The 22,051-nt window shown below is 44.3% G+C and overlaps 2 protein-coding genes and 1 long non-coding RNA gene across 8 annotated transcripts in view; 2 read left to right on the top strand and 1 right to left on the bottom strand.

Annotated features, from left to right (window-relative positions):
- LOC135092407 (uncharacterized) overlaps positions 1–73 on the top strand; it is a 14,508-nt gene extending 14,435 nt beyond the window's left edge. Inside the window, exon 2 of the long non-coding RNA XR_010262853.1 lies at positions 1–73. This exon is cut by the window's left edge and continues 157 nt beyond it. This is a non-coding gene — a long non-coding RNA (uncharacterized LOC135092407).
- A 196-nt stretch (positions 74–269) lies between these two features.
- On the top strand, positions 270–21,893 carry LOC135092405 (NADH dehydrogenase [ubiquinone] 1 alpha subcomplex assembly factor 4-like). 4 transcript variants are annotated; one of them, XM_063990888.1, is made up of 7 exons: positions 404–422; positions 8,872–8,974; positions 10,277–10,436; positions 11,158–11,252; positions 18,366–18,461; positions 19,302–19,428; positions 20,515–21,893. In XM_063990888.1, exons 3-7 carry the CDS (start codon positions 10,280–10,282, stop codon positions 20,694–20,696), a joined length of 657 nt encoding a protein of 218 aa, XP_063846958.1. In that variant the 5' UTR covers positions 404–422; positions 8,872–8,974; positions 10,277–10,279; the 3' UTR covers positions 20,697–21,893. The 4 variants fall into 4 exon arrangements, with proteins under 4 accessions (XP_063846961.1, XP_063846958.1, XP_063846960.1 ...); XM_063990890.1 differs by having other exon boundaries at positions 406–422; positions 8,872–9,035; XM_063990891.1 differs by lacking the exon at positions 8,872–8,974 and having other exon boundaries at positions 270–422.
- LOC135092402 (islet cell autoantigen 1-like) lies at positions 3,328–8,200 on the bottom strand. 3 transcript variants are annotated; one of them, XM_063990881.1, is made up of 3 exons: positions 8,118–8,200; positions 6,300–6,610; positions 3,328–5,568 (listed from the first exon to the last, which is right to left on the bottom strand). In XM_063990881.1, exons 2-3 carry the CDS (start codon positions 6,528–6,530, stop codon positions 4,189–4,191), a joined length of 1,611 nt encoding a protein of 536 aa, XP_063846951.1. In that variant the 5' UTR covers positions 6,531–6,610; positions 8,118–8,200; the 3' UTR covers positions 3,328–4,188. The 3 variants fall into 3 exon arrangements, with proteins under 3 accessions (XP_063846951.1, XP_063846950.1, XP_063846952.1); XM_063990880.1 differs by having other exon boundaries at positions 8,024–8,181; XM_063990882.1 differs by lacking the exon at positions 8,118–8,200 and adding an exon at positions 7,879–8,015.
- Positions 21,894–22,051: the final 158 nt, after the last annotated feature.

Here is a 22,051-nt window from a genome sequence, read left to right as displayed (position 1 = left end):
TCGAGTCTCGTCCTCCACTTGTCGATGCTGGAATGTTTATATAATCCTTTGGTGTGGAGGAGGAGGAGGAGGAGGAAAAAGAAGAAGAGGAAGAGGAGGTATTACAGCTTTCTCGTGATTGCTGTAAGAGAGAGAGAGAGAGAGAGAGAGACTGCAGCTTCATCATGATTGCAACAAACTGTGATCGTAGAAATGAGGAGGAGGAGGAGGAGATAAAAGATAGATAAAAAAAAAAAGTGCTGATAAGAATGCGTAACACACACACACACACACACAGAGAGAGAGAGAGAGAGAGAGAGAGAGAGAGAGAGAGAGAGAGAGAGAGAGAGAATGCAGTGTGTCTAATGTAACACCTCACACCTGCCTGGCCCCACACCTGACTGGCTACCTTTACATCCCCCGCCCCGTGCATCAGTCAGTTGGTCAGTCAGTGTTTACATATCTTGAAGTGTTCTGCTCATTCCACCCCGCTGGCCCCTTGTACAGGCCGCCACTGGGTCACTTGCCACACTGATTATTATTATTATTATTATTATTATTATTATTATTATTATTATTATTATTATTATTATTGTCTTCCTTGTAAACTGACACTTAGGCATTTCCTTTATCTTTTTAAACATACAGAGAGAGAGAGAGAGAGAGAGAGAGGGGTGAGGCAGAAAGAGTGTGGCTGCCAGTGTTGTCAGCACCCTCAGCACACAGGGGGGGTGGGGGTGGGGGATTAAGGACGCTATTCCTGAGCACAAGCGAGTATATGAACAGAAATTGTGTCTGAGTGTACATATGAACACAACCATTATTATAAGAGTACAGGGATAAATTAACATTACTTTAGTGTCTTTGTACAGGGAATAAACACAAGCGATATTATAAGTGTACTGGAATAAATGTACATAACTTATTCCTTTGGGTGTACTGAACATCACAAAACTAATACATAACATCTGTACACAACTAGATAAATAAAACTAATCATATGAGTGAACAGCAGTAGGTGAACAAAACTTAAAATTTTAAATCAACAAAAATTGACAAAACAAAACTAAAACCTTTAAGTGAACAGAACTGAAATCTTGAAGTGTACAGTAACAGATGAACAAAAGTAATGTCTTCAGGTGTGTATGAATGTTGAAGGTGCAAATGAACACTTAATACCCCCAAGATTACATCAACAGATTAAATCAAAATAATTCAAATTCTACAGCAGATGAATTAAACTACCTGCAAGTGTACACAACCTGATTTATTTCTCCCAGTGTACAAGAGATAGATGTACAGTATACAGCTACACCACTCACCCTTCCCCAACACACCCATACACCTCCCCCCTTCACCCATTCCTAACACACCCCAGCTTACTTGAAACACCTTCCACCCCTTTCTAACACCCCTATACCCCTTCCTGACACCCTAACTTCCCCTTCATCCCCTCCCTAATACACCTCCACAACACACCTCCCCCTCACCCTATGGACATTGCATGTACACACACACACACACACACACACACACACACACACACACACACACACACACACACACACACACACACAAACACAGTGTATTTATTTAGGTACACGCAGCGATTGATTTGGTAACGTATGTACACACACATACGCTTAATCAAACATCAGTAAAAATATATTACAAGGGAGAGAGAGAGAGAGAGAGAGAGAGAGAGAGAGAGAGAGAGAGAGAGAGAGAGAGAGAGAGAGAGAGAGAGAATCAGTGTTGTATATCCCATTTAGTATTTGTCATATATTTGTATTTTTCACTTTACACAACCTTACAGCAATGCACTTATTTATTCTTTTTTTCTTTTCAGCCACTAAGAAGCAACAACAAATAAAATCATGACTAAAACCGAGAGCATTGAAAATCTCATTCTTTTTTTTTTTTTTTGTATTCCCAAACACTTTTCTCTCATCAGGACAGTTTTCAAAAGTTCAAGAGATGATTGGCCAGGTTCCCAAGAGTTTTTTTTTTTTTTTACCAGTGATCTAGAATTCTTAAAGTACCACTAGCATCATGAAAACACCCTTGAAAACACCAATAACTTCCACTACAACCTATTAAAAGTGCAGAATCTTTATTAAACTGCCATTAGAATCAAGAAAACACCCTTAAAAACCACAGTAACTTCCACTGCAGCCTATGAAAAGTGCAGTCCTTGTTAAACTGCCACTAGCATCATGAAAACACCTTTGAAAATACTAACAACTTCCATTGCAGCCTGTGAAAAGTGGCTGGAATGAGATGTCAAAGTGTTTAAGAATTCTGGGTCACTCAACATTATCAAGATACATCATAAACTTGCAACACCAAATAACTTATGTGTTCCCTTCATTAATCCCTTTTTTTCTTCTCCTTATGATTAAACCCTGAAGTTTCAACACACACACACACACACACAAACACAGACAATAAAAAGCTAATGTTTATATCTCTTAAAAGTTGTTAGGATTCCACTCAAGGTTAGGAATAATTTTACAAATATATTATTATTCAAATAGCACAAGATCAATAAAATGAGAGAGAGAGAGAGAGAGAGAGAGAGAGAGAGAGAGAGAGAGAGAGAGAGAGAGAGAGAGAGAGAGAGAGAGAGAGAGAGAGAGAGAGAGAATTTGCCAGTTTTCTTTGATGTATAAAGAAAACAAATTATGGAAAGTATTTTTTTAATTTTTTTTTTAGTTTTTTTTATTGACTAGAATTTTGTAGTGGTGCACAAGAAGGGAAAAAAAGTGATTATCTTATACACACACACACACACACACACACACACACACACACACACACACACACACACACACACACACACACACACACACACACACACACACCACATCATTCCCTCTCATCCTTTCCTCACCGCCACCAATAAAACACTGGCAGTCAAGACTCTACTTAGCATAAAATCAAAAGCTTTGGAATCATCCTTTGGTGTGGCAACAAATACTGCTCCTCACAGGGAAAGGAACATTAATGGCACTTAAAGAATACAAACACTAATGATAATAATAATAATAATAATAATAATAATAATAATAATAATAATAATAATAATAATAATAATAATACTGAAATTATTAAGCACTTAAACCTGGAATGATAAAACTGTAGTTTTTTTTTTTTAAGAATGTGTGTGTGTGTGTGTGTGTGTGTGTGTGTGTGTGTGTGTGTGTGTGTAATTCCCTGCATTAGTCATGTGCTCCCGTCTCCATGTCTATATTTAACTGGTATTTCCTTTTCTTATCTGTGTTCATCTGGTCTTTCCTTTCACTGGTGTACTATTTTTTAGCACTCCATGTACGGGGGAAACTGTACTTGTGTGTGTGTGTGTGTGTGTGTGTGTGTGTGTGTGTGTGTGTGTGTGTGTGTGTGTGTGTGTGTGTGTGTGTGTGTGTGTGTGTGTGTGTGTGTGTGTGTGTGTGTGTGTGTGTGTGTGTGTGGGACTAGAGACACAACAAAGGCTGGCCCTGTGTTGCAATGCAGTGACTAGCAGTGTGAACTATTGACAGTACAGGGTTCAGTGGTGGTGGTGCTTGGCATGTCAGCTCGTTGCACTAAAAAATTAACTGAGATTGTCTAAGAACTAAAGCCTACCAATGGAATGCCTCCTGTAGAAACAAGAAAGCCACATAGATCAAATCAGCAAATGTGTGTACATAACTGTAGCAGTAATAGTACAGAGTCAATAGTAGGAATGGATGAATGAACAAAATGTTCTTCCTCTTGAGGTGCACAGACAGGCCACCTCTTGTTGCAGCCTCCCCACTCATGGTGTGTGTGTGTGTGTTGCTGCCAGCATGGTGGTGTGGGTGGCGGTGCAGCGTGGTGGTTGGGTGTCCCTGTGCTGGGGTGTTGAGGGGCCCAGGGGACATGTGTGTGTGGCACTGGTGTGTAAAGCCTTACAAAAAACCTGCTTGGCATGTTTGTTGGCTGCCACTCGCACCACCACACCACAGTGCCAGGCAGGGGTGTGTCAGCCAGGCTGGCAGGGCAGCTCCCACACACGGCACCGGCACTAGTGAGTGAACCACACAGGGGTGAGAGGTGCAGGGGCGTCTGTGCACTAAGGCGTCAACACAACTGTGGTGGCCTCCACGGCCCGGAAGATCTGACAGAGGCAGCAGCGGCGGCGGCAGCAGCAGCAGCGGCAGCAGCAGCAGAAATAGCATCCGAGGCCTAGCACTGCTTACCCTCCTCTGTTGAGGGGCTGAAGAGTGCGTTGGCGGGGTCTGCGAGAGGATCAATGTCTTGGAACACCTTATACCAGTCCAGCTTCTGCACCTCCTCCTTCAGGGTGGTGGTGGTGGTGGAGGGCCGGGCAGCACCAGAGGGGCTGGGGGTGGCCTGTGCTATAGTGGTGGGTGTTGTGGGGAAGATGGTGGTGGGGAGCTGCCACCCCTGCAGGCCAAAGTCCAGGAGCTGAGACGGAAGGAACATGTTCTGGGGCGGTTGGCCGGGCTGTGTCTTGGGGCCCAGGGGGAGGGAGAAGGGGTCTGAGGGGTCCTGAGGCAACCCCGTGGTGGCGGCAGTAGTGGAGGGGGTGGCGGCCACGTCACTGCTGCCAAACACCGGCAGGGGCTGGCGCACAGGACTCTCAAACAGCTCCCGCAGCAGCTGCTGCGTCTCAGACTCAGTGCGCGGCAGCTCCATCTCCGGCCCCAGCAGGTCCACCAGCTGGGAGGAGGTGGCATCTCCCCCCTCCCCGCCACTTTCCCCACTGCCGTCATATTCCAGCAGATTCACCAGGCTGTCTGAGGGTGTCTTCTTGGCCTCTGCCTTCTTGGCCTTGGCCTTCTTGCCGCTGGGGGCTGGGCCATCCTTGGCACTCCTGGGCTGGTCATGGTACTCTGCATTGAAGAAAGTCTTCTCATCACTGTCCATTTTCTCCCCCTCCCCCTCCCCATCAGCCTGGGCCTCCTCCCCATCAGCCTGACCTGCCTCGCCATCCTCATCCAGGGGCAGGTCAGCCAGCTCCCGAATGACAGTGAACTGGTATGGCTGGTGGCCCTTGAAACTGGTGGCCACATTGTTCATGGTGCGAGCCGCTTTCTCTGAGAAGGCCACCAGGCCATTCTGGTACACAATGAGGGCATGGGAGAACATGTTGCAGCGAGAGGCGGCCAGCAGGTCGATCTTCTGCAGAGACTTGAGCTTCATGCGGTCAAACTTTGCCTTCTTGAGCTTGACAGTGGCCTGCACCTCCCTGAACTTCTCCAGCTGGCTGTGCTGGTCCGGGTTGAAGTCCTGCGACACGTTCTTCATCCACATGAGTGCCCCACGGTACTCTGTCCTCACCTTTTCCATCTCTGCCACTGTGGCCGCCGTGTCCTCCACTGCCCGGGAGTAGAAGGTGTCCACCTCCTGAAAGAGGCGCACCAGGGGGTTTCTGAGGGCCACGCGCTGCTGGGCCGTGTAGCTCAAGCTCTTGCCTGCCGCGGCCATCACCTTGCCTGCCCGAGTGCGGTCCTGTTTGCCCTGCTCCTTCAGCAGGCGACCCAGGGCGTTCTCCTCCTGTGCCATGATGCAGATCTTGTTCTGGTAGTCGGCAAGCAGCACCTGTGTGATGGCAAGGTGCTCAGATGAGACCACGCACACACACACACACACACACACACACACACACACACACACACACACACACACACACACACACATGCACACACAAACACAATGAAGTACTGATGTATGGAAAGTCTGGATAAGGAGATAGTAAATGCAAAAAGTATGCATGGATTCAAGAATAAGTTGGATATTAAAAGATATGGAGATGGAACAGCACCAACAAAGCTCTTTTCCCATAAAGCACAACTAGGTAAATACACACACACACACACACACACACACACACACACACACACACACACACACACACACACACACACACACACACACACACACACACACACACACACACACACACGGGACACTAGAGGACATGGAAAGAGGCTGAAGAGGAGTGCTTGTAGAAGAGACGTCAAAAAGTATAGTTTCCCATATAGAAGTATTGATGTATGGAACAATATGGATGAGGAGATAGTAAATGCAGAAAGTATAGATGGATTCAAGGCTAAGCTGGATATTAAAAGATATGGAGATGGGACAGCACGAGCATAGCTCTTTTCCCATAAAGCACAACTAGGTAAACTAGGTAAATAAATACACACACACACACACACACACACACACACACACACACACACACACACACACACACACACACACACACACACACACACACTTTCCATAAATGAATCCTGCACACAGCAACACCATGGCCTGGCACACACCTGCAGGTTCTTGGTGCTGATCTCGATGGCCTTGAACAACTCAATCTTGGCGTCCAGCTCAGCATCGGAGGCCACCACGTGCTCATCCTCCTTCTTGCCCAAGCGGCGGATCACAGCACTCTTGGTGAACCAGAACTGCTTCTGCACCTTGCCCAGGGTGGAACTGTTGGTGTTGCGCTGCACCCACCGGTCATAGTTCTGGCCGGAGTAGCTGTGGAGTTGTTGCGTCATGGTGGTGGTGTTGCAGGGCTGTGGCAGGTGTGTCAGACTCTGTACCTCACTGCCCGGACCTCACATGGTCAAGCACACACCTGAGAAAGGAGCAGGTGTTGGGTGAGGGCAGAAACACTTACAGATTCTGATCTATTAGCCTCACACAAGTGTTCCTCTGAACTTGCTGCATCTGTCTTTCCTTTCTTTCTTAAGTAAGAGGGACACTGACCAAGAGAGAGGAAAAAAAATACCGAGATGCCATTCCCTAAATAAAAGTAAAAAAAAAAATTATCACCTAACCAAAAACTGTTGGATCATTGTCTTAAGACCTTCCCCTGCCACGGGTGAGACAAGGCAAGACGAGCAGGAAGTGACCCAGACACAGTGATCACCAGCCATCCCCATCACACCGAGTCAACACCAGTCATTCCCAGATGTCACCAGGCACGCTCTTTCATCACCATTCACCTCAACTATCACCAGGCATCCTCTAGTCATCCCCAAGCACTTCTAATCATCACCAGTTATTCTCAGTCATCACCAGTCACACTCAGTCATCAGTCATTCCCAGTCATCACCAGTCATTCCCAGTCAACACCAGTCATTCCCAGTCAACACCAGTCATTCCCAGTCAACACCAGTCATTCCCAGTCATCACCAGTCATTCCCAGTCAACACCTGTCATTCCCAGTCAACACCAGTCATTCATTGTCATCACCAGTCATTCCCAGTCATCACCAGTCATTCCCAGTCATCACCAGCCATTCCCAATCAACACCTGTCATTCCCAGTCAACACCAGTCATTCCCAGTCAACACCAGTCATTCCCAGTCATCACCAGTCATTCCCAGTCAACACCTGTCATTCCCAGTCATCACCAGTCATTCCCAGTCAACACCAGTCATCCCTAAGTCATCACCAGTCATTCCCAGTCACCCCTAAGTCATCACCAGTTATTCTGTCAACACCAGTTACTCCCAATCAAGACCAGTCATTTCCAGCCATCACCAGTCATTTCCAGTCACTCCTATGTCATTACTAGTTATTCTGTCAACACCAGTCATCACCTACACCCAGTTATCACACCTCATCCCCCGTGAACACCACTCACAACCGTTCATCATAAGTCAACACCAGTCATGAGGTAAGGAAACCAGTCATCACCACTCACCCCTCAGTCAACACTACTAACTACTACTCCAAACTAATCAACACCAGTCATCACCAACCACCCAAAATAATCAGCAGTCACGATACTCAAACACCAGTCACCACACTCAACACCAGTAAACACCACACATCCCCAGACACTCCCAGTCACCACCATATGACACCACTAACACCAACACCAACACCAACACCTTACCCGAGCAACACCGGAACACTTATCAACCAACACGCACCGGTACCCAACTACACATCACACCTGTAAGCTCTCGCCCACCACACCAATACGTCACCACCACCACCACCACCGGGTCATCACCACACGGGTAACACCACCACCTCACCTGTGCTAATGACTACACCCCCTCCCTCCACCTCTGTAATGACTCCCACAGGTGAAACAGAGGAGCAGGTGAGTTAATTAGGCCAGGAAGTCACCTCTACTCTCCCGCACTGTTGATAAGTGACATGTACTTCTCTCCCTCTATCTCCCTCTCCCTCGCTCTCCCCTCTCCCTCTCCCATCCCTCCACGCCATTCTAATCAACAATATGTTTTTCTGTTTTTTTTCTCTTTTTTTTTTGTTTTAGTTATTATCTTTTTATTTTTCTGGATATATTTTTGTGGTTTTTGTTTAGTTTTGTGTGGTTTATTTATGTTCTATTGTAGGTTTACTGTTATGCTCTCTATTATTTAATTTATATGTATATATTTTTTCCATCTTCATTATTAAGTTGTTGTTGTTATTATTTAGGTGGATTTTTATGCGTGTTCTTTAGTTATATTTGGATTTCGTGTTTGCTTTTAAAATTGTGGGTTTATAGTTATTCTCTCTAATTGTCAGTTTCTAAGACTACATAAAATTAATCTATGTGGAAAGAAAATACTATAAAAAGAGAGGAAACTATAGATATATATATATTTTTTTTTAATATTATGCATGGGAAAAGAGAAGAAAAGTGCAGTCCAGTGACCAAGCTAGGATTTAATATCAATCTTATACCTAAATATATGTGCGTGTTTTTAAAGAAAATGTGATGTAATATGAAAAAAAATACGGGCATTATAATCCTGTACAGTAACTGGAAACATTAAGGTTTATAAACACGAGAAAAGCGTAATTACATAAGTACAGTCCCGGGGTAAAGACTGCCTGCAATAATGTTTACAGTGTGTTATACAAAATGCTGCAGGTCGTGTAAGGAGACCGTGAAGGAGGAATAACTGCTCTCTATAGGCCTACTGCGTGTTTGCAAGGCGGGTGAGGGAGGGCTACCCCAGGACGGCCCAAGACAGGTGTGGAGGCTTAGGTGTGGCGTCCTGACAGGTGTGAGCTAGTACATGTGCTGAGTGACAGGTGAGTGCCGGCTGACGGAGACTGGGTGACTGGCTGATGAAAGTGGGTGGTCGAGTGACTGACTGGAGGGTTCTGCGTGATGGCTTGATTGGTTACGGGAGGACTGGCCACCTGTTGAGGAAAAGCATTCATTCATCGGCTTATTGATTGTTGTAAGGCAAGGTTCTGATTTGTTGATTACGAAAGTTCTATTGGTTAAAAGACTTTGGTTGATAGAGAAGGCAAATAAGAGTGCCTGTTTTATCAAGGGAAGGTTCTGATTGGTTGGTTTATTAAGGGAAGGTTCGGGGAATAAGGAGATAATCTTAGCCTCTTCTGAGGTCAACACTTACACGTCAGATAGAATGAAGATTGTAGAATATCATGCAATATATATCACCTTCTGGAAACTTGTTAAAGCAAAAAAAAAAAAAAAAAAAAAGTTAAAAGGTTAATGAACTGACGAATCCACGCTACACTCTGCCCCTCTCAGTGGCTGAGAGTCACCGCTGGCTGGCTGCTGGAGCTGTGCGGGGCAGGGTGAAGTTAGCAGTTATGGGAATCAGAATAGTTATTTGAAGTTTTCACTAACCTAACCGTAAACTGATTCTTGCCTTTTTTTTTTTTTTTCCATTAAATAAGCTAAAAAGATTCCAGTAACAGCTAACCCCACCCTGCCCCGCACAGAGGCTGGCAGCTGGCCAGCAGTGACTCTCAAGCACTTAGAGGGGGAAGGTGTGGCACAGGGATGTGTCAGTTCATTATTTTTTTATTTATTTATTTATTTTTTTTACTTTAACAAGTAAAAGTATATTGCATGATATTCTATAACCTTAATTCTCTCTGACATGTAAGTATTAACCTCGGGAGAAGAGGCTAAGGTTATCTCCATACTATCCCAAGGTTCTGATTGGTTGTTTTATTAAGGGAAGGTTCTGATTGGTTTGTTCATTATGGGAAGGTTCTGATTGGTTGGTTCTTCTGCCTCCTCTTCCTATCCCTTCTCTCCCTCTGTCTCTTCTTTCTATATTTCTTTTTTATCTCCTTTTATCTCTCCTCTTCCTGCCTCCCCTGCATATCCTTTTTATCTCTTCCTGTCCCTTCTCTCACTCTGTATCTCCTCTTTTCCCTCCTCCTCTCCTCCTCCTCCTACTCCTGCACTTCACAAAATCCCAGCAACACCTCCTCTTGCTCCTCCTCTTCACTTCACAAAATCCCAGCAACACTGCCTCATCCCTCTCCTGACATCCCCTCCCCCTCAGAGCATGGGCAAGGCGGCGTCCTCGCTGGGCTACAAGGCGACCAAGCCGCTGCGGGAGTACAACCTGGAGCAGCGGGTGGCCAAAGAGCTGAGCCGGGAGAAGCGACCCGCGGCACCGAGGCACCAGACCACCGCAGCACTCTTTGAGGAGGCCGTCAGGGGTAGGGGGTCTTCTGACACTCAGCTGTTTGGCATTGTGTTGTGTTGTGTTCCTTTTTAATTCTCACTGCAATATGAAACAACAGCAGAAGTAATGCATGAAATCTTTATAATCATCTACAAGAAAGAAGCAGATTAAAAAGAATAAATTTTGTAATTTCTATCCAGTGTAAAGGTTGGAGGTGGCTATGGAACATTCCAAGATGACTCAGAATGGTTGCCAATTAAGGAAAGATATATCAAAAAAGCAGTAAAAGGGTTAAAATCATATACAGAATGGCTTCAGCTCATATCTATCACATTTTTTTTTTTTTTTTATCAGTGGTTTGAAATTGTATGCTTGATTTTGTTTTATTGTTTTATATTTTTGTCTCTATTTAAAAGAATATCCCCTAAAAGGCTTCAGTTCATTCCTACCTGTCCTTCTTTTAATCAGTGCCTCGAAATTGTATGGTTGATTCCTGTAAGTCAATGGTACTTAGAAATTTTACCCTTGAATCAGCACCTTTAAGCCCCACCAGTCAGAATTTTACCCTTGAATCAGCACCTTTAAGCCCCACCAGTCTGAATTGTACCCTTGAATCAGCACCTTTAAGCCCCACCAGTCAGAATTGTAGCCTTGAATGAGCACCTTTAAGCCCCACCAGTCAGATTAGTGTGTATCAGGGCCAGGGAAGGACATTATAAAGGAATTCCAGCTGATATGACCTGCCTTTCCCACAGGTCAGTCCCAGGAGGTCAAGAGCAGGCTGCAGGAGAAGGACAGCGATCTGCATGACCGACTCAAGAGTGTGTATGTGACTTCCCAGGATGTGATGGTGAGAGAGAGAGAGAGAGAGATTCACTGCCTAGATTGATTGTATGATTTGCATGAATATATTTTTGCAATTTTTAATATAACTGTCCTATTCCCAACACACACACACACACACACACACACACACACACACACACACACACACACACACACACACACACACACACACACACACACACACACACACACACACACACACACACACACACACACACACACACACACACACACACACACACACACACAGCTGCCTCCACAAAGCAATAAGAAACTGAAGTATCTTGATTTTTTTTTTTTTTTTATGTAGGAAGGACACTGGCCAAGGGCAAAAATACCCACTGAAATGGCAGTCCCATAAAAGGGTCAAAGCAGTGGTCAAAAATTGATGAATAAGTGTCTTGAAACCTCCCTCTTGAAGGAATTCAAGTCATAGGAAGGTGGAAATACAGAAGCAGGCAGGGAGTTCCAGAGTTTACCAGAGAAAGGGATGAATGATTGAGAATACTGGTTAACTCTTGCGTTAGAGAGGTGGACAGAATAGGGGTGAGAGAAAGAAAAAAGTCTTGTGCAGCGAGGCCGCGGAAGGAGGGGAGGCATGCAGTTAGCAAGATCAGAAGAGCAGTTAGCATGAAAATAGCGGTAGAAGACAGCTAGATATGCAACATTGCGGCAGTGAGAGAGAGGCTGAAGACAGTCAGTTAGAGGAGAGGAGTTGATGAGACGAAAAGCTTTTGATTCCACCCTGTCTAGAAGAGCAGTATGAGTGGAACCCCCCAGACATGTGAAGCATACTCCATACATGGACGGATAAGGCCCTTGTACAGAGTGAGCAGCTGGGGGGCTGAGAAAAACTGGCAGAGACGTCTCAGAACACCTAACTTCATAGAAGCTGTTTTAGCTAGAGATGAAATGTGAAGTTTCCAGTTCAGATTATAAGTAAAGGACAGACCGAGGATGTTCAGTGTAGAAGAGGGTGACAGTTGAGTGTCATTGAAGAAGAGGAGATAGTTGTCTGGAAGGTTGTGTTGAGTTGATAGATGGAGGAATTGAGTTTTTGAGGCATTGAACAATACCAAGTTTGCTCTGCCCCAATCAGAAATTTTAGAAAGATCAGAAGTCAGGCGTTCTGTGGCTTCCCTGCGTGATATGTTTATCTCCTGAAGGGTTGGACGTCTATGAAAAGACGTGGAAAAGTGCAGGGTGGTATCATCAGCGTAGAAGTGGATAGGACAAGAGGTTTGGTTTAGAAGATCATTAATGAATAATAAGAAGAGAGTGGGTGACAGGACAGAACCCTGAGGAACACCACTGTTAATAGATTTAGGAGAAGAACAGTGACCGTCTACCACAGCAGCAATAGAACAGTCAGAAAGGAAACTTGAAATGAAGTTACAGAGAGAAGGATAGAAACCGTAGGAGGGTAGTTTGGAAATCAAAGCTTTGTGCCAGACTCTATCAAAAGCTTTTGATATGTCCAAGGCAACAGCAAAAGTTTCACCAAAATCTCTAAAAGAGGATGACCAAGACTCAGTAAGGAAAGCCAGAAGATCACCAGTAGAGTGGCCTTGACGGAACCCATACTGGCGATCAGATAGAAGGTTGTGAAGTGATAGATGTTTAAGAATCTTCCTGTTGAGGATAGATTTAAAAACTTTAGATAGGCAGGAAATTAAAGCAATAGGACTGTAGTTTGAGGGATTAGAACGGTCACCCTTTTTATGAACAGGCAAACTTCCAGCAAGAAGGAAAGATAGATGTTGACAGACAGAGCTGAAAGAGTTTGACTAGGCAAGGTGCAAGCACGGAGGCTCAGTCTCGGAGAACAATAGGAGGGACCCCATCAGGTCCATAAGCCTTCTGAGGGTGTAGGCCAGCGAGGGCATGGAAAACATCATTGCGAAGAATTTTAATAGGTGGCATGAAGTAGTCAGAGGGTGGAGGAGAGGGAGGAACAAGCCCAGAATCATCCAAGGTAGAATTTTTAGCAAAGGTTTGAGCAAAGAGTTCAGCTTTAGAAATAGATGTGATAGCAGTGATGCCATCTGGTTGAAATAGAGGAGGGAAAGAAGAAGAAGCAAAGTTATTGGAGATATTTTTGGCTAGATGCCAGAAATCACGAGGGGAGTTAGATCTTGAAAGGTTTTGACATTTTCTGTTAATGAAGGAGTTTTTGGCTAGTTGGAGAACAGACTTGGCATGGTTCCGGGCAGAAATATAAAGTGCATGAGATTCTGGTGATGGAAGGCTTAAGTACCTTTTGTGGGCCACCTCTCTATCATGTATAGCACGAGAACAAGCTGTGTTAAACCAAGGTTTAGAAGGTTTAGGATGAGAAAAAGAGTGAGGAATGTATGCCTCCATGCCAGACACTATCACCTCTGTTATGCGCTCAGCACACAAAGACGGGTCTCTGACACGGAAGCAGTAGTCATTCCAAGGAAAATCAGCAAAATACCTCCTCAGGTCCCCCCAACTAGCAGAGGTAAAACGCTAGAGGCACCTTCGCTTAGGGGCACCCTGAGGAGGGATTGGAGTGATAGGACAAGATAAAGGTATGAGATTGTGATTGGAGGAGCCCAACGGAGAAGAAAGGGTGACAGCATAAGCAGAAGGATTAGAGGTCAGGAAAAGGTCAAGAATGTTGGGCGTATCTCCAAGACGGTCAGGAATACGAGTAGGGTGTTGCACCAATTGCTCTAGGTCATGGAGGATAGCAAAGTTGTAGGCTAGTTCACCAGGATGGTCAGTGAAGGGAGAGGAAAGCCAAAGCTGGTGGTGAACATTGAAGTCTCCAAGAATGGAGATCTCTGTATAAGGAGGAGGCAGTAGACACCTGCCGAAACGATAATTACTCCCAGTGAGGTCTAAAGCACTGTTCAGGGGGTGCTGTGAACTTATCATTAAACCCAGCTGTGACCTCACTGAACGTTTCCCTTTGTGTCTCACAACACAAGGGGGTAGTCACAGCCTGCCCTCTAAAGACAACTCTCTTCCTCCACACAAAACTACAAGCACCTAATAACACACACACCCTTCACTCCAAAAATTTTAAAATCATGGCGACTCCTACACCAGCCTCGGAGTCCCCATCTGGGGAGGGGACCATAAATGTCCCCAGGTCGGACTGCCTTTCCGTCGACGACCCTAAGTGTCTTGACACCCCCCTCAACTTTTTCTTCATTAACTTCTGCAACATTCGCGGTCTAAGATCTAATTTTCAATCTGTAGAACACCACCTCTCCTCTTCTAAACCTCATCTTCTTTTCCTCACTGAAACTCAGGTGTCTGAGGCAACTGACAGTAGCCCCTTTTCTGTTCCCTCCTACTTTCTCTATCCTCATTTTCGATCCAAAGCTGGATGCTGCGTTTATGTGCGCAATGACTTAACCTGCTCTCGTGCCCACGCTCTTGAATCTTCCGAGTTTTCCACCATCTGGCTACGACTACAGAGTCATTCTCATACTAAATTTATCTGTGCTGTATACCTCTCTCCTAACTCCTCTGACTATAAGAAATTCTTTGACTACTTAACTTCCAAAGTGGAGCACATTCTGACCCTCTTCCCTTTTGCAGAGATCTCCATTCTTGGAGACTTCAATGTTCACCACCAGCTTTGGCTTTCCTCTCCCTTCACTGACCATCCTGGTGAACTAGCCTACAACTTTGCTATCCTCCATGACCTAGAGCAATTGGTGCAACACCCTACTCGTATTCCTGACCGTCTTGGAGATACGCCCAACATTCTTGACCTTTTCCTGACCTCTAATCCTTCTGCTTATGCTGTCACCCTTTCTTCTCCGTTGGGCTCCTCCGATCACAATCTCATATCTTTATCTTGTCCTATCACTCCAATCCCTCCTCAGGATCCCCCTAAGCGAAGGTGCCTCTGGCGTTTTGCCTCTGCTAGTTGGGGGGACCTGAGGCGGTATTTTGCTGATTTTCCTTGGAATGACTACTGCTTCCGTGTCAGAGACCCGTCTTTGTGTGCTGAGCGCATAACAGAGGTGATAGTGTCTGGCATGGAGGCGTACATTCCTCACTCTTTTTCTCGTCCTAAACCTTCTAAACCTTGGTTTAACACAGCTTGTTCTCGTGCTATACATGATAGAGAGGTGGCCCACAAAAGGTACTTAAGCCTTCCTTCACCAGAATCTCATGCACTTTATATTTCTGCCCGGAACCATGCCAAGTCTGTTCTCCAACTAGCCAAAAACTCCTTCATTAACAGAAAATGTCAAAACCTTTCAAGATCTAACTCCCCTCGTGATTTCTGGCATCTAGCCAAAAATATCTCCAATAACTTTGCTTCTTCTTCTTTCCCTCCTCTACTTCAACCAGATGGCACCACTGCTATCACATCTATTTCTAAAGCTGAACTCTTTGCTCAAACCTTTGCTAAAAACTCTACCTTGGACGATTCTGGGCTTGTTCCTCCCTCTCCTCCACCCTCTGACTACTTCATGCCTCGTATTAAAATTCTTCGTAATGATGTTTTCCATGCCCTCGCTGGCCTAAACCCTCAGAAGGCTTATGGACCTGATGGGGTCCCTCCTATTGTTCTCCGAAACTGTGCCTCCGTGCTTGCACCTTGCCTAGTCAAACTCTTTCAGCTCTGTCTGTCAACATCTACCTTTCCTTCTTGCTGGAAGTTTGCCTACATTCAACCTGTTCCTAAAAAGGGTGACCGCTCTAATCCCTCAAACTACCGTCCTATTGCTTTAATTTCCTGCTTATCTAAAGTTTTTGAATCTATCCTCAACAGGAAGATTCTTAAACATCTATCACTTCACAACCTTCTATCTGATCGCCAGTATGGGTTCCGTCAAGGCCGCTCGACTGGTGATCTTCTGGCTTTCCTTACTGAGTCTTGGTCATCCTCTTTTAGAGACTTTGGTGAAACTTTTGCTGTTGCCTTGGACATATCAAAAGCCTTTGATAGAGTCTGGCACAAAGCTTTGATTTCCAAACTACCCTCCTACGGTTTCTATCCTTCTCTCTGTAACTTCATCTCAAGTTTCCTTTCTGACCGTTCTATTGCTGCTGTGGTAGACGGTCACTGTTCTTCTCCTAAATCTATTAACAGTGGTGTTCCTCAGGGTTCTGTCCTGTCACCCACTCTCTTCTTATTATTCATTAATGATCTTCTAAAACAAACTTCTTGTCCTATCCACTCCTATGCTGATGATACCACCCTGCACTTTTCCACGTCTTTTCATAGACGTCCAACCCTTCAGGAGGTAAACATATCACGCAGGGAAGCCACAGAACGCCTGACTTCTGATCTTTCTAAAATTTCTGATTGGGGCAGAGCAAACTTGGTATTGTTCAATGCCTCAAAAACTCAATTCCTCCATCTATCAACTCGACACAATCTTCCAGACAACTATCCCCTCTTCTTCAATGACACTCAACTATCCCCCTCTTCTACACTGAACATCCTCGGTCTGTCCTTTACTTATAATCTGAACTGGAAACTTCACATCTCATCTCTAGCTAAAACAGCTTCCATGAAGTTAGGTGTTCTGAGACGTCTCCGCCAGTTTTTCTCACCCCCGCAGCTGCTAACTCTGTACAAGGGCCTTATCCGTCCATGTATGGAGTATGCTTCACATGTCTGGGGGGGTTCCACTCATACTGCTGTTCTAGACAGGGTGGAATCAAAAGCTTTTCGTCTCATCAACTCCTCTCCTCTAACTGACTGTCTTCAGCCTCTCTCTCACCGCCGCAATGTTGCATCTCTAGCGGTCTTCTACCGCTATTTTCATGCTAACTGCTCTTCTGATCTTGCTAACTGCATGCCTCCCCTCCTTCCACGGCCTCGCTGCACAAGACTTTCTTCTTTCTCTCACTCCTATTCTGTCCACCTCTCTAACGCAAGAGTTAACCAGTATTCTCAATCATTCATCCCTTTCTCTGGTAAACTCTGGAACTCCTTGCCTGCTTCTGTATTTCCACCTTCCTATGACTTGAATTCCTTCAAGAGGGAGGTTTCAAGACACTTATCCACCAATTTTTGACCACTGCTTTGACCCTTTTAGGGACTGGCATTTCAGTGGGCATTTTTTTTATTAGATTTTTGTTGCCCTTGGCCAGTATCCTTCCTACATAAAAAAAAAAAAAAAAAAAAAAAAAAGGGAAGAGAGTCAGAATGTGCTCCACTTTGGAAGTTAAGTAGTCAAAGAATTTCTTATAGTCAGAGGAGTTAGGTGAGAGGTATACAGCACAGATAAATTTAGTATGAGAGTGACTCTGTAGTCGTAGCCAGATGGTGGAAAACTCGGAAGATTCAAGAGAGTGGGCACGAGAGCAGGTTAAGTCATTGCGCACATAAACGCAGCATCCAGCTTTGGATCGAAAATGAGGATAGAGAAAGTAGGAGGGAACAGAAAAGGGGCTACTGTCAGTTGCCTCAGACACCTGAGTTTCAGTGAGGAAAAGAAGATGAGGTTTAGAAGAGGAGAGGTGGTGTTCTACAGATTGAAAATTAGATCTTAGACTGCGAATGTTGCAGAAGTTAATGAAGAAAAAGTTGAGGGGGGTGTCAAGACACTTAGGGTCGTCGAGAGAAAGGCAGTCCGACCTGGGGACATTTATGGTCCCCTCCCCAGATGGGGACTCCGAGGCTGGTGTAGGAGTCGCCATGATGACAAAGTACAGTTAACATGATGAAATTTATTTTTTATTTATTTTTTTTTTTTTTTGCCTTTATTCCTTGATATCTTATGTACTTATGCTCTTCAAATTCTCTGTTTTACTCCCTTTGTTAATTCTTTTGTAGCCACAGGAGCCTCATTCACTGATAACTTCTCTGGATATGTACAGTATTCAATAATCTCTCTGTTTTACTCCCTTTAATCATTCCACTCAGAAAACACACAGCCTCACTCATGCTCTCTCTCTCTCTCTCTCTCTCTCTCTCTCTCTCTCTCTCTCTCTCTCTCTCTCTCTCTCTCTCTCTCTCTCTCTCTCTCTCTCTCTCTCTCTCTCTCTCTCTCTCTCTCTCTCTCTCTCTCTCTGTCTCTCTCTCTCTCTCTCTCTCTCTCTCTCTCTCTCTCTCTCTCTCTCTCTCTCTCTCTCTCTCTCTCTCTCTCTCTCTCTCTCTCTCCACACACAGCTGCCGCACACAGCCATCAAGGACAACCCAGACCGCCCGCTGCCCATGGACAGATCAGTCATCATTGACCCGGAGTTTGGGTTTATTGAGCCCAAGGTAAGCTGGGGATGTGAGGAGCAGAGACTGAAGGCTGAGTTAGCCCTTGTAGTGATAAAGTTGAGTTGTGGAGCCGAGTTTAAGTTGTGGGGAACAGAAAGGATGTGAAGGATTAGTATTGAAGTGTAAGGTGAGGCGAGAATGCAAGGAGCAGAGAGGAAGAGAGTGGAGTGAATTTTTATATTGATACCTTTATATATTTTGCATTTATTGAGTTTATTGAGTTGTAGAAAGGTGGGGAACAGACGGACTTCAGGTTGTGTTGCTGCTCACAGTGATAACTTCCTACATTTTGGGTTTATTGAGCCAGAGATGAATTGTAGAGATGTGAGGAACAGGGACTGGAAGTTGAGATTTTGCAGTGATGACTTTCTTTATTTTGAGTTGTGAGTGTGTCAGGCACAGAGACTGAAAGATAAGTTAGTTTTGTCTGTGATGAATTTCCTGATCCTCCATTCTGTTTGTTTACTTTCTCTATCCTCCAGTATATGCATTCACATTTCCTTCCTTCATCTTTCTCTTCTCTCTCTCTCCCCTCATCTTTCCTCCCATCAGCATCACTTTTCCCTCCCTCCCCTCCACCCAGCACACCATCACACTCCACCCCTCCTTCCCTCCTGCTCTCACTCCTCTCCTCTCATCAGTGTCACTCTTCCCTCCTTCCCCCATCTGGCACACCCTCAAACTCCACCTTCCCTTCTGCTCTCACTCTCTCCTCTCATCTCCCTTCCGTGTCACTCTTCCCTCTTTCCTCCACCCAGCACACCCTCACACTCCCTCCTTCCCTCCATCCCTCTACCCAACACACCCTCACCCTCCATCCCTGCCTCCTGCCCACAGTCGGTGCCATACGGGAAGATGACACTACGGCGGGCAGTGGAGGCCATCACCCGGCACCAGGAGGACCCTGTGTTGTGGACAGCGCGGCGCTTGGCCATTGAACACAAACTGAGCGTCGAACTCACTGGTAAACACTTGACACTTGGTTGTCTCCCTGTGTGCTGGCTGTGGCTGCCTCTTGTTGTTAGGCAGTGTGACTTGTAAGGTTGGATAAACTGCTTTGTATATCTTTGCCTATTTAATGTATGGTTTGGAAGTCAGGATAAGCTGTGGATTTCAACCTTTTTTTTTTCTATTTAATGTATTGTCCAGTGTTTATTTATTATTATCATTTAATCATTTTTTTACCATTTTTTGTTTAATGTATTGTCTCTTCTATATTTTCCTATACATTTTCTTACTTCCATCTATTTAGTAGATTTTCTAATATTTAATGTTTCCCAATATTATGCTATGGTAAAACCTCCCTAAATCGAACCCGAATAAGCTGAATATCAGATAACCTAAATGGCCTTATCAACCACCTGAGCCAGTGTGCCCAGCTCCACTCCATCCCCACTCAAACTAGAGCCACCAGCCAACATCTTTGACGCAGACTGTGAGCGACAAGCAAAAGCACACTAGTAGTACAGTGTATAATGTTATGTTCGTTTTCATGTGACCAGTGTGTTGTGTACAGTTTAAGTGAGCTCTTAAGTGAACCCTAAGTGTGTAGTTGCGTAATGTTAAGTGAACTCTTAAGTGACTAGTTAGTGCAGTGTGTAGTGTAACAACAAAATGTGTTGTAAATATCTATCTTATGACTTACAATGTGTTTATAATGTGCTAACAAATATGCTGTAAATAACAATAACAATAACAATAAATGTACGTGTCTATGCACATAGAAACTGGCCAAAACGTATATTGTCATTTCAACTGAGCTTTTGGGTAAACCGTCAACCAGCTCACCCCGTATAGTTCAGTTTATGGGGGTTTTACTGTATTTCTTTTTGCATTGTCTGCCTAATGTATCTTCCATTAATATTTGCTATTATTTCTTCTATTTGATGTATTTTCCATTAATTTTTCTTTCTTCTGTTTGATGGATTTTTCAATATCTTTGCTCTCTTCTTGAAAACTTTTAAGTGTATGTGAGGATTGTGCATTCATGATAAAATGATGAGTGAATTTACTTCTAACCACCACCAATTCACCCTCCACCCCCCAACAGAGAAGATGCTGAAATACTTCCAAACGTTCGTGCTGGTGGTGCCTCCAAACCCCAAGGCAAAGCTTGCTTCCAACTCTCTCCTCCGCACCCCCCTCGCTGCCCCACACCACTCCATCAGGCAGCTGCCAGCAGGGGACGAGGCAGAGCAGGACCCCAAGGGCAAGAACAAGGCCAAGAGCTGATGACGGAGGGGTTATAGCTTGGGAAACACTATGATGGGATAGATTTTGTTTATTCCCCCCCCACTCTCTCTCTCTCTCTCTCTCTCTCTCTCTCTCTCTCTCTCTCTCTCTCTCTCTCTCTCTCTCTCTCTCTCTCTCTCTCTCTCTCTCTCCTGCCTTATTTCCATTTTCTTGTACTTTGTGATGAGCAATATTTTCTGTCTTCATTTCCATTTTCTCACTTTTTTCCCAGTTAAGTAAATCAGTTTTCACTTTTTCTCTGCACTTTCACTTTCATATTTTTCTTTTTCCAGTTGTCAGTCTGTTGTTTATCACTGTTTGCAGCTAAGAGTTTTTATCAGTTTGTTTAGTTGGAGAATGTTTTTATTTTCATTATTTGCAGCCAAGATTCTCAATTAATTGTCTTCATTTTCATTATTTTGTTAAAATTCTTAATTCTTGTTTTACCTAGAAATATTGTCTTCATTACCATTATTTGCAGCCAAGATTCATGATTGACTTCTATTTTTGCAGAGAAATTTTGTTTATTACTATTACTTACTGCAAGGTTTCAGATTGGCTTCCATTTTCCATCTCAGTCATTCTTGCAGCCCTGATTCTTGTTGCTCCTACACTTGGAACTTTCTCTGAGGACTGGTGTCTTTGGTGAGGTGTCCATTATGCAAGGAAGAGGGAGGGAGGGAGGGAGGAGGAGTGCCATAAACAAATAGTTGTGGGGACATCAGACATCTTGCCACATGGGGTAAAGGGAGAGAAAGACAAGTTCATGCGTCTTTCTCTCTTCCGACCCTCACCGTGGTGGTACTGGTGTCTGTTTTCAGTGTCAGAGGTGGATGTTGTGGTGCTTCATTCAAGACTCCTCAAGTCATGATGGAAAATTGAGAATTTAATGTGTTGGTAGTGACCAAAGTAGTGTGTAGTAATTGATTTTAATTGAGTTTTTGACTTATAAATAACATGTAACATCCATCCACTGGGGATAATGTTAAAGTAATTCCCTCCCTTATATAATTGGTTTTCAAAGTAATAACAAAAACAACAATAATTTAAATCAATAATGGTCATCTCAACTCATCTTGCAAGGTTTTTTATCGTTTATTTATTACACGTTATTGTTAGTATACATTGTAAATATGTAACAAAAAAGTGTATTGGTTATGTATATATATATATAGATTCTTTTTACATAACATGATATATATGCCTTTTATTTGAATCCTCACATTCACACCACATGAACTTTTCAGATGCAAGGTTTGGTTGGTGATTCCTCTCTCCACACAGAATAAGAAGTCAGGATTACTAATGTGTGTCATCTTGGTGCAAGTGGCCATGGTGGAGGTGAGGGTGGTGAT

Source organism: Scylla paramamosain, chromosome 40 (assembly GCF_035594125.1).
Source record: "Scylla paramamosain isolate STU-SP2022 chromosome 40, ASM3559412v1, whole genome shotgun sequence".
Taxonomy (NCBI): domain Eukaryota; kingdom Metazoa; phylum Arthropoda; class Malacostraca; order Decapoda; family Portunidae; genus Scylla; species Scylla paramamosain.
The sequence above is the reverse complement of the archived record's forward strand: the minus strand, read 5'-3'. Positions and strand labels throughout refer to the sequence as shown.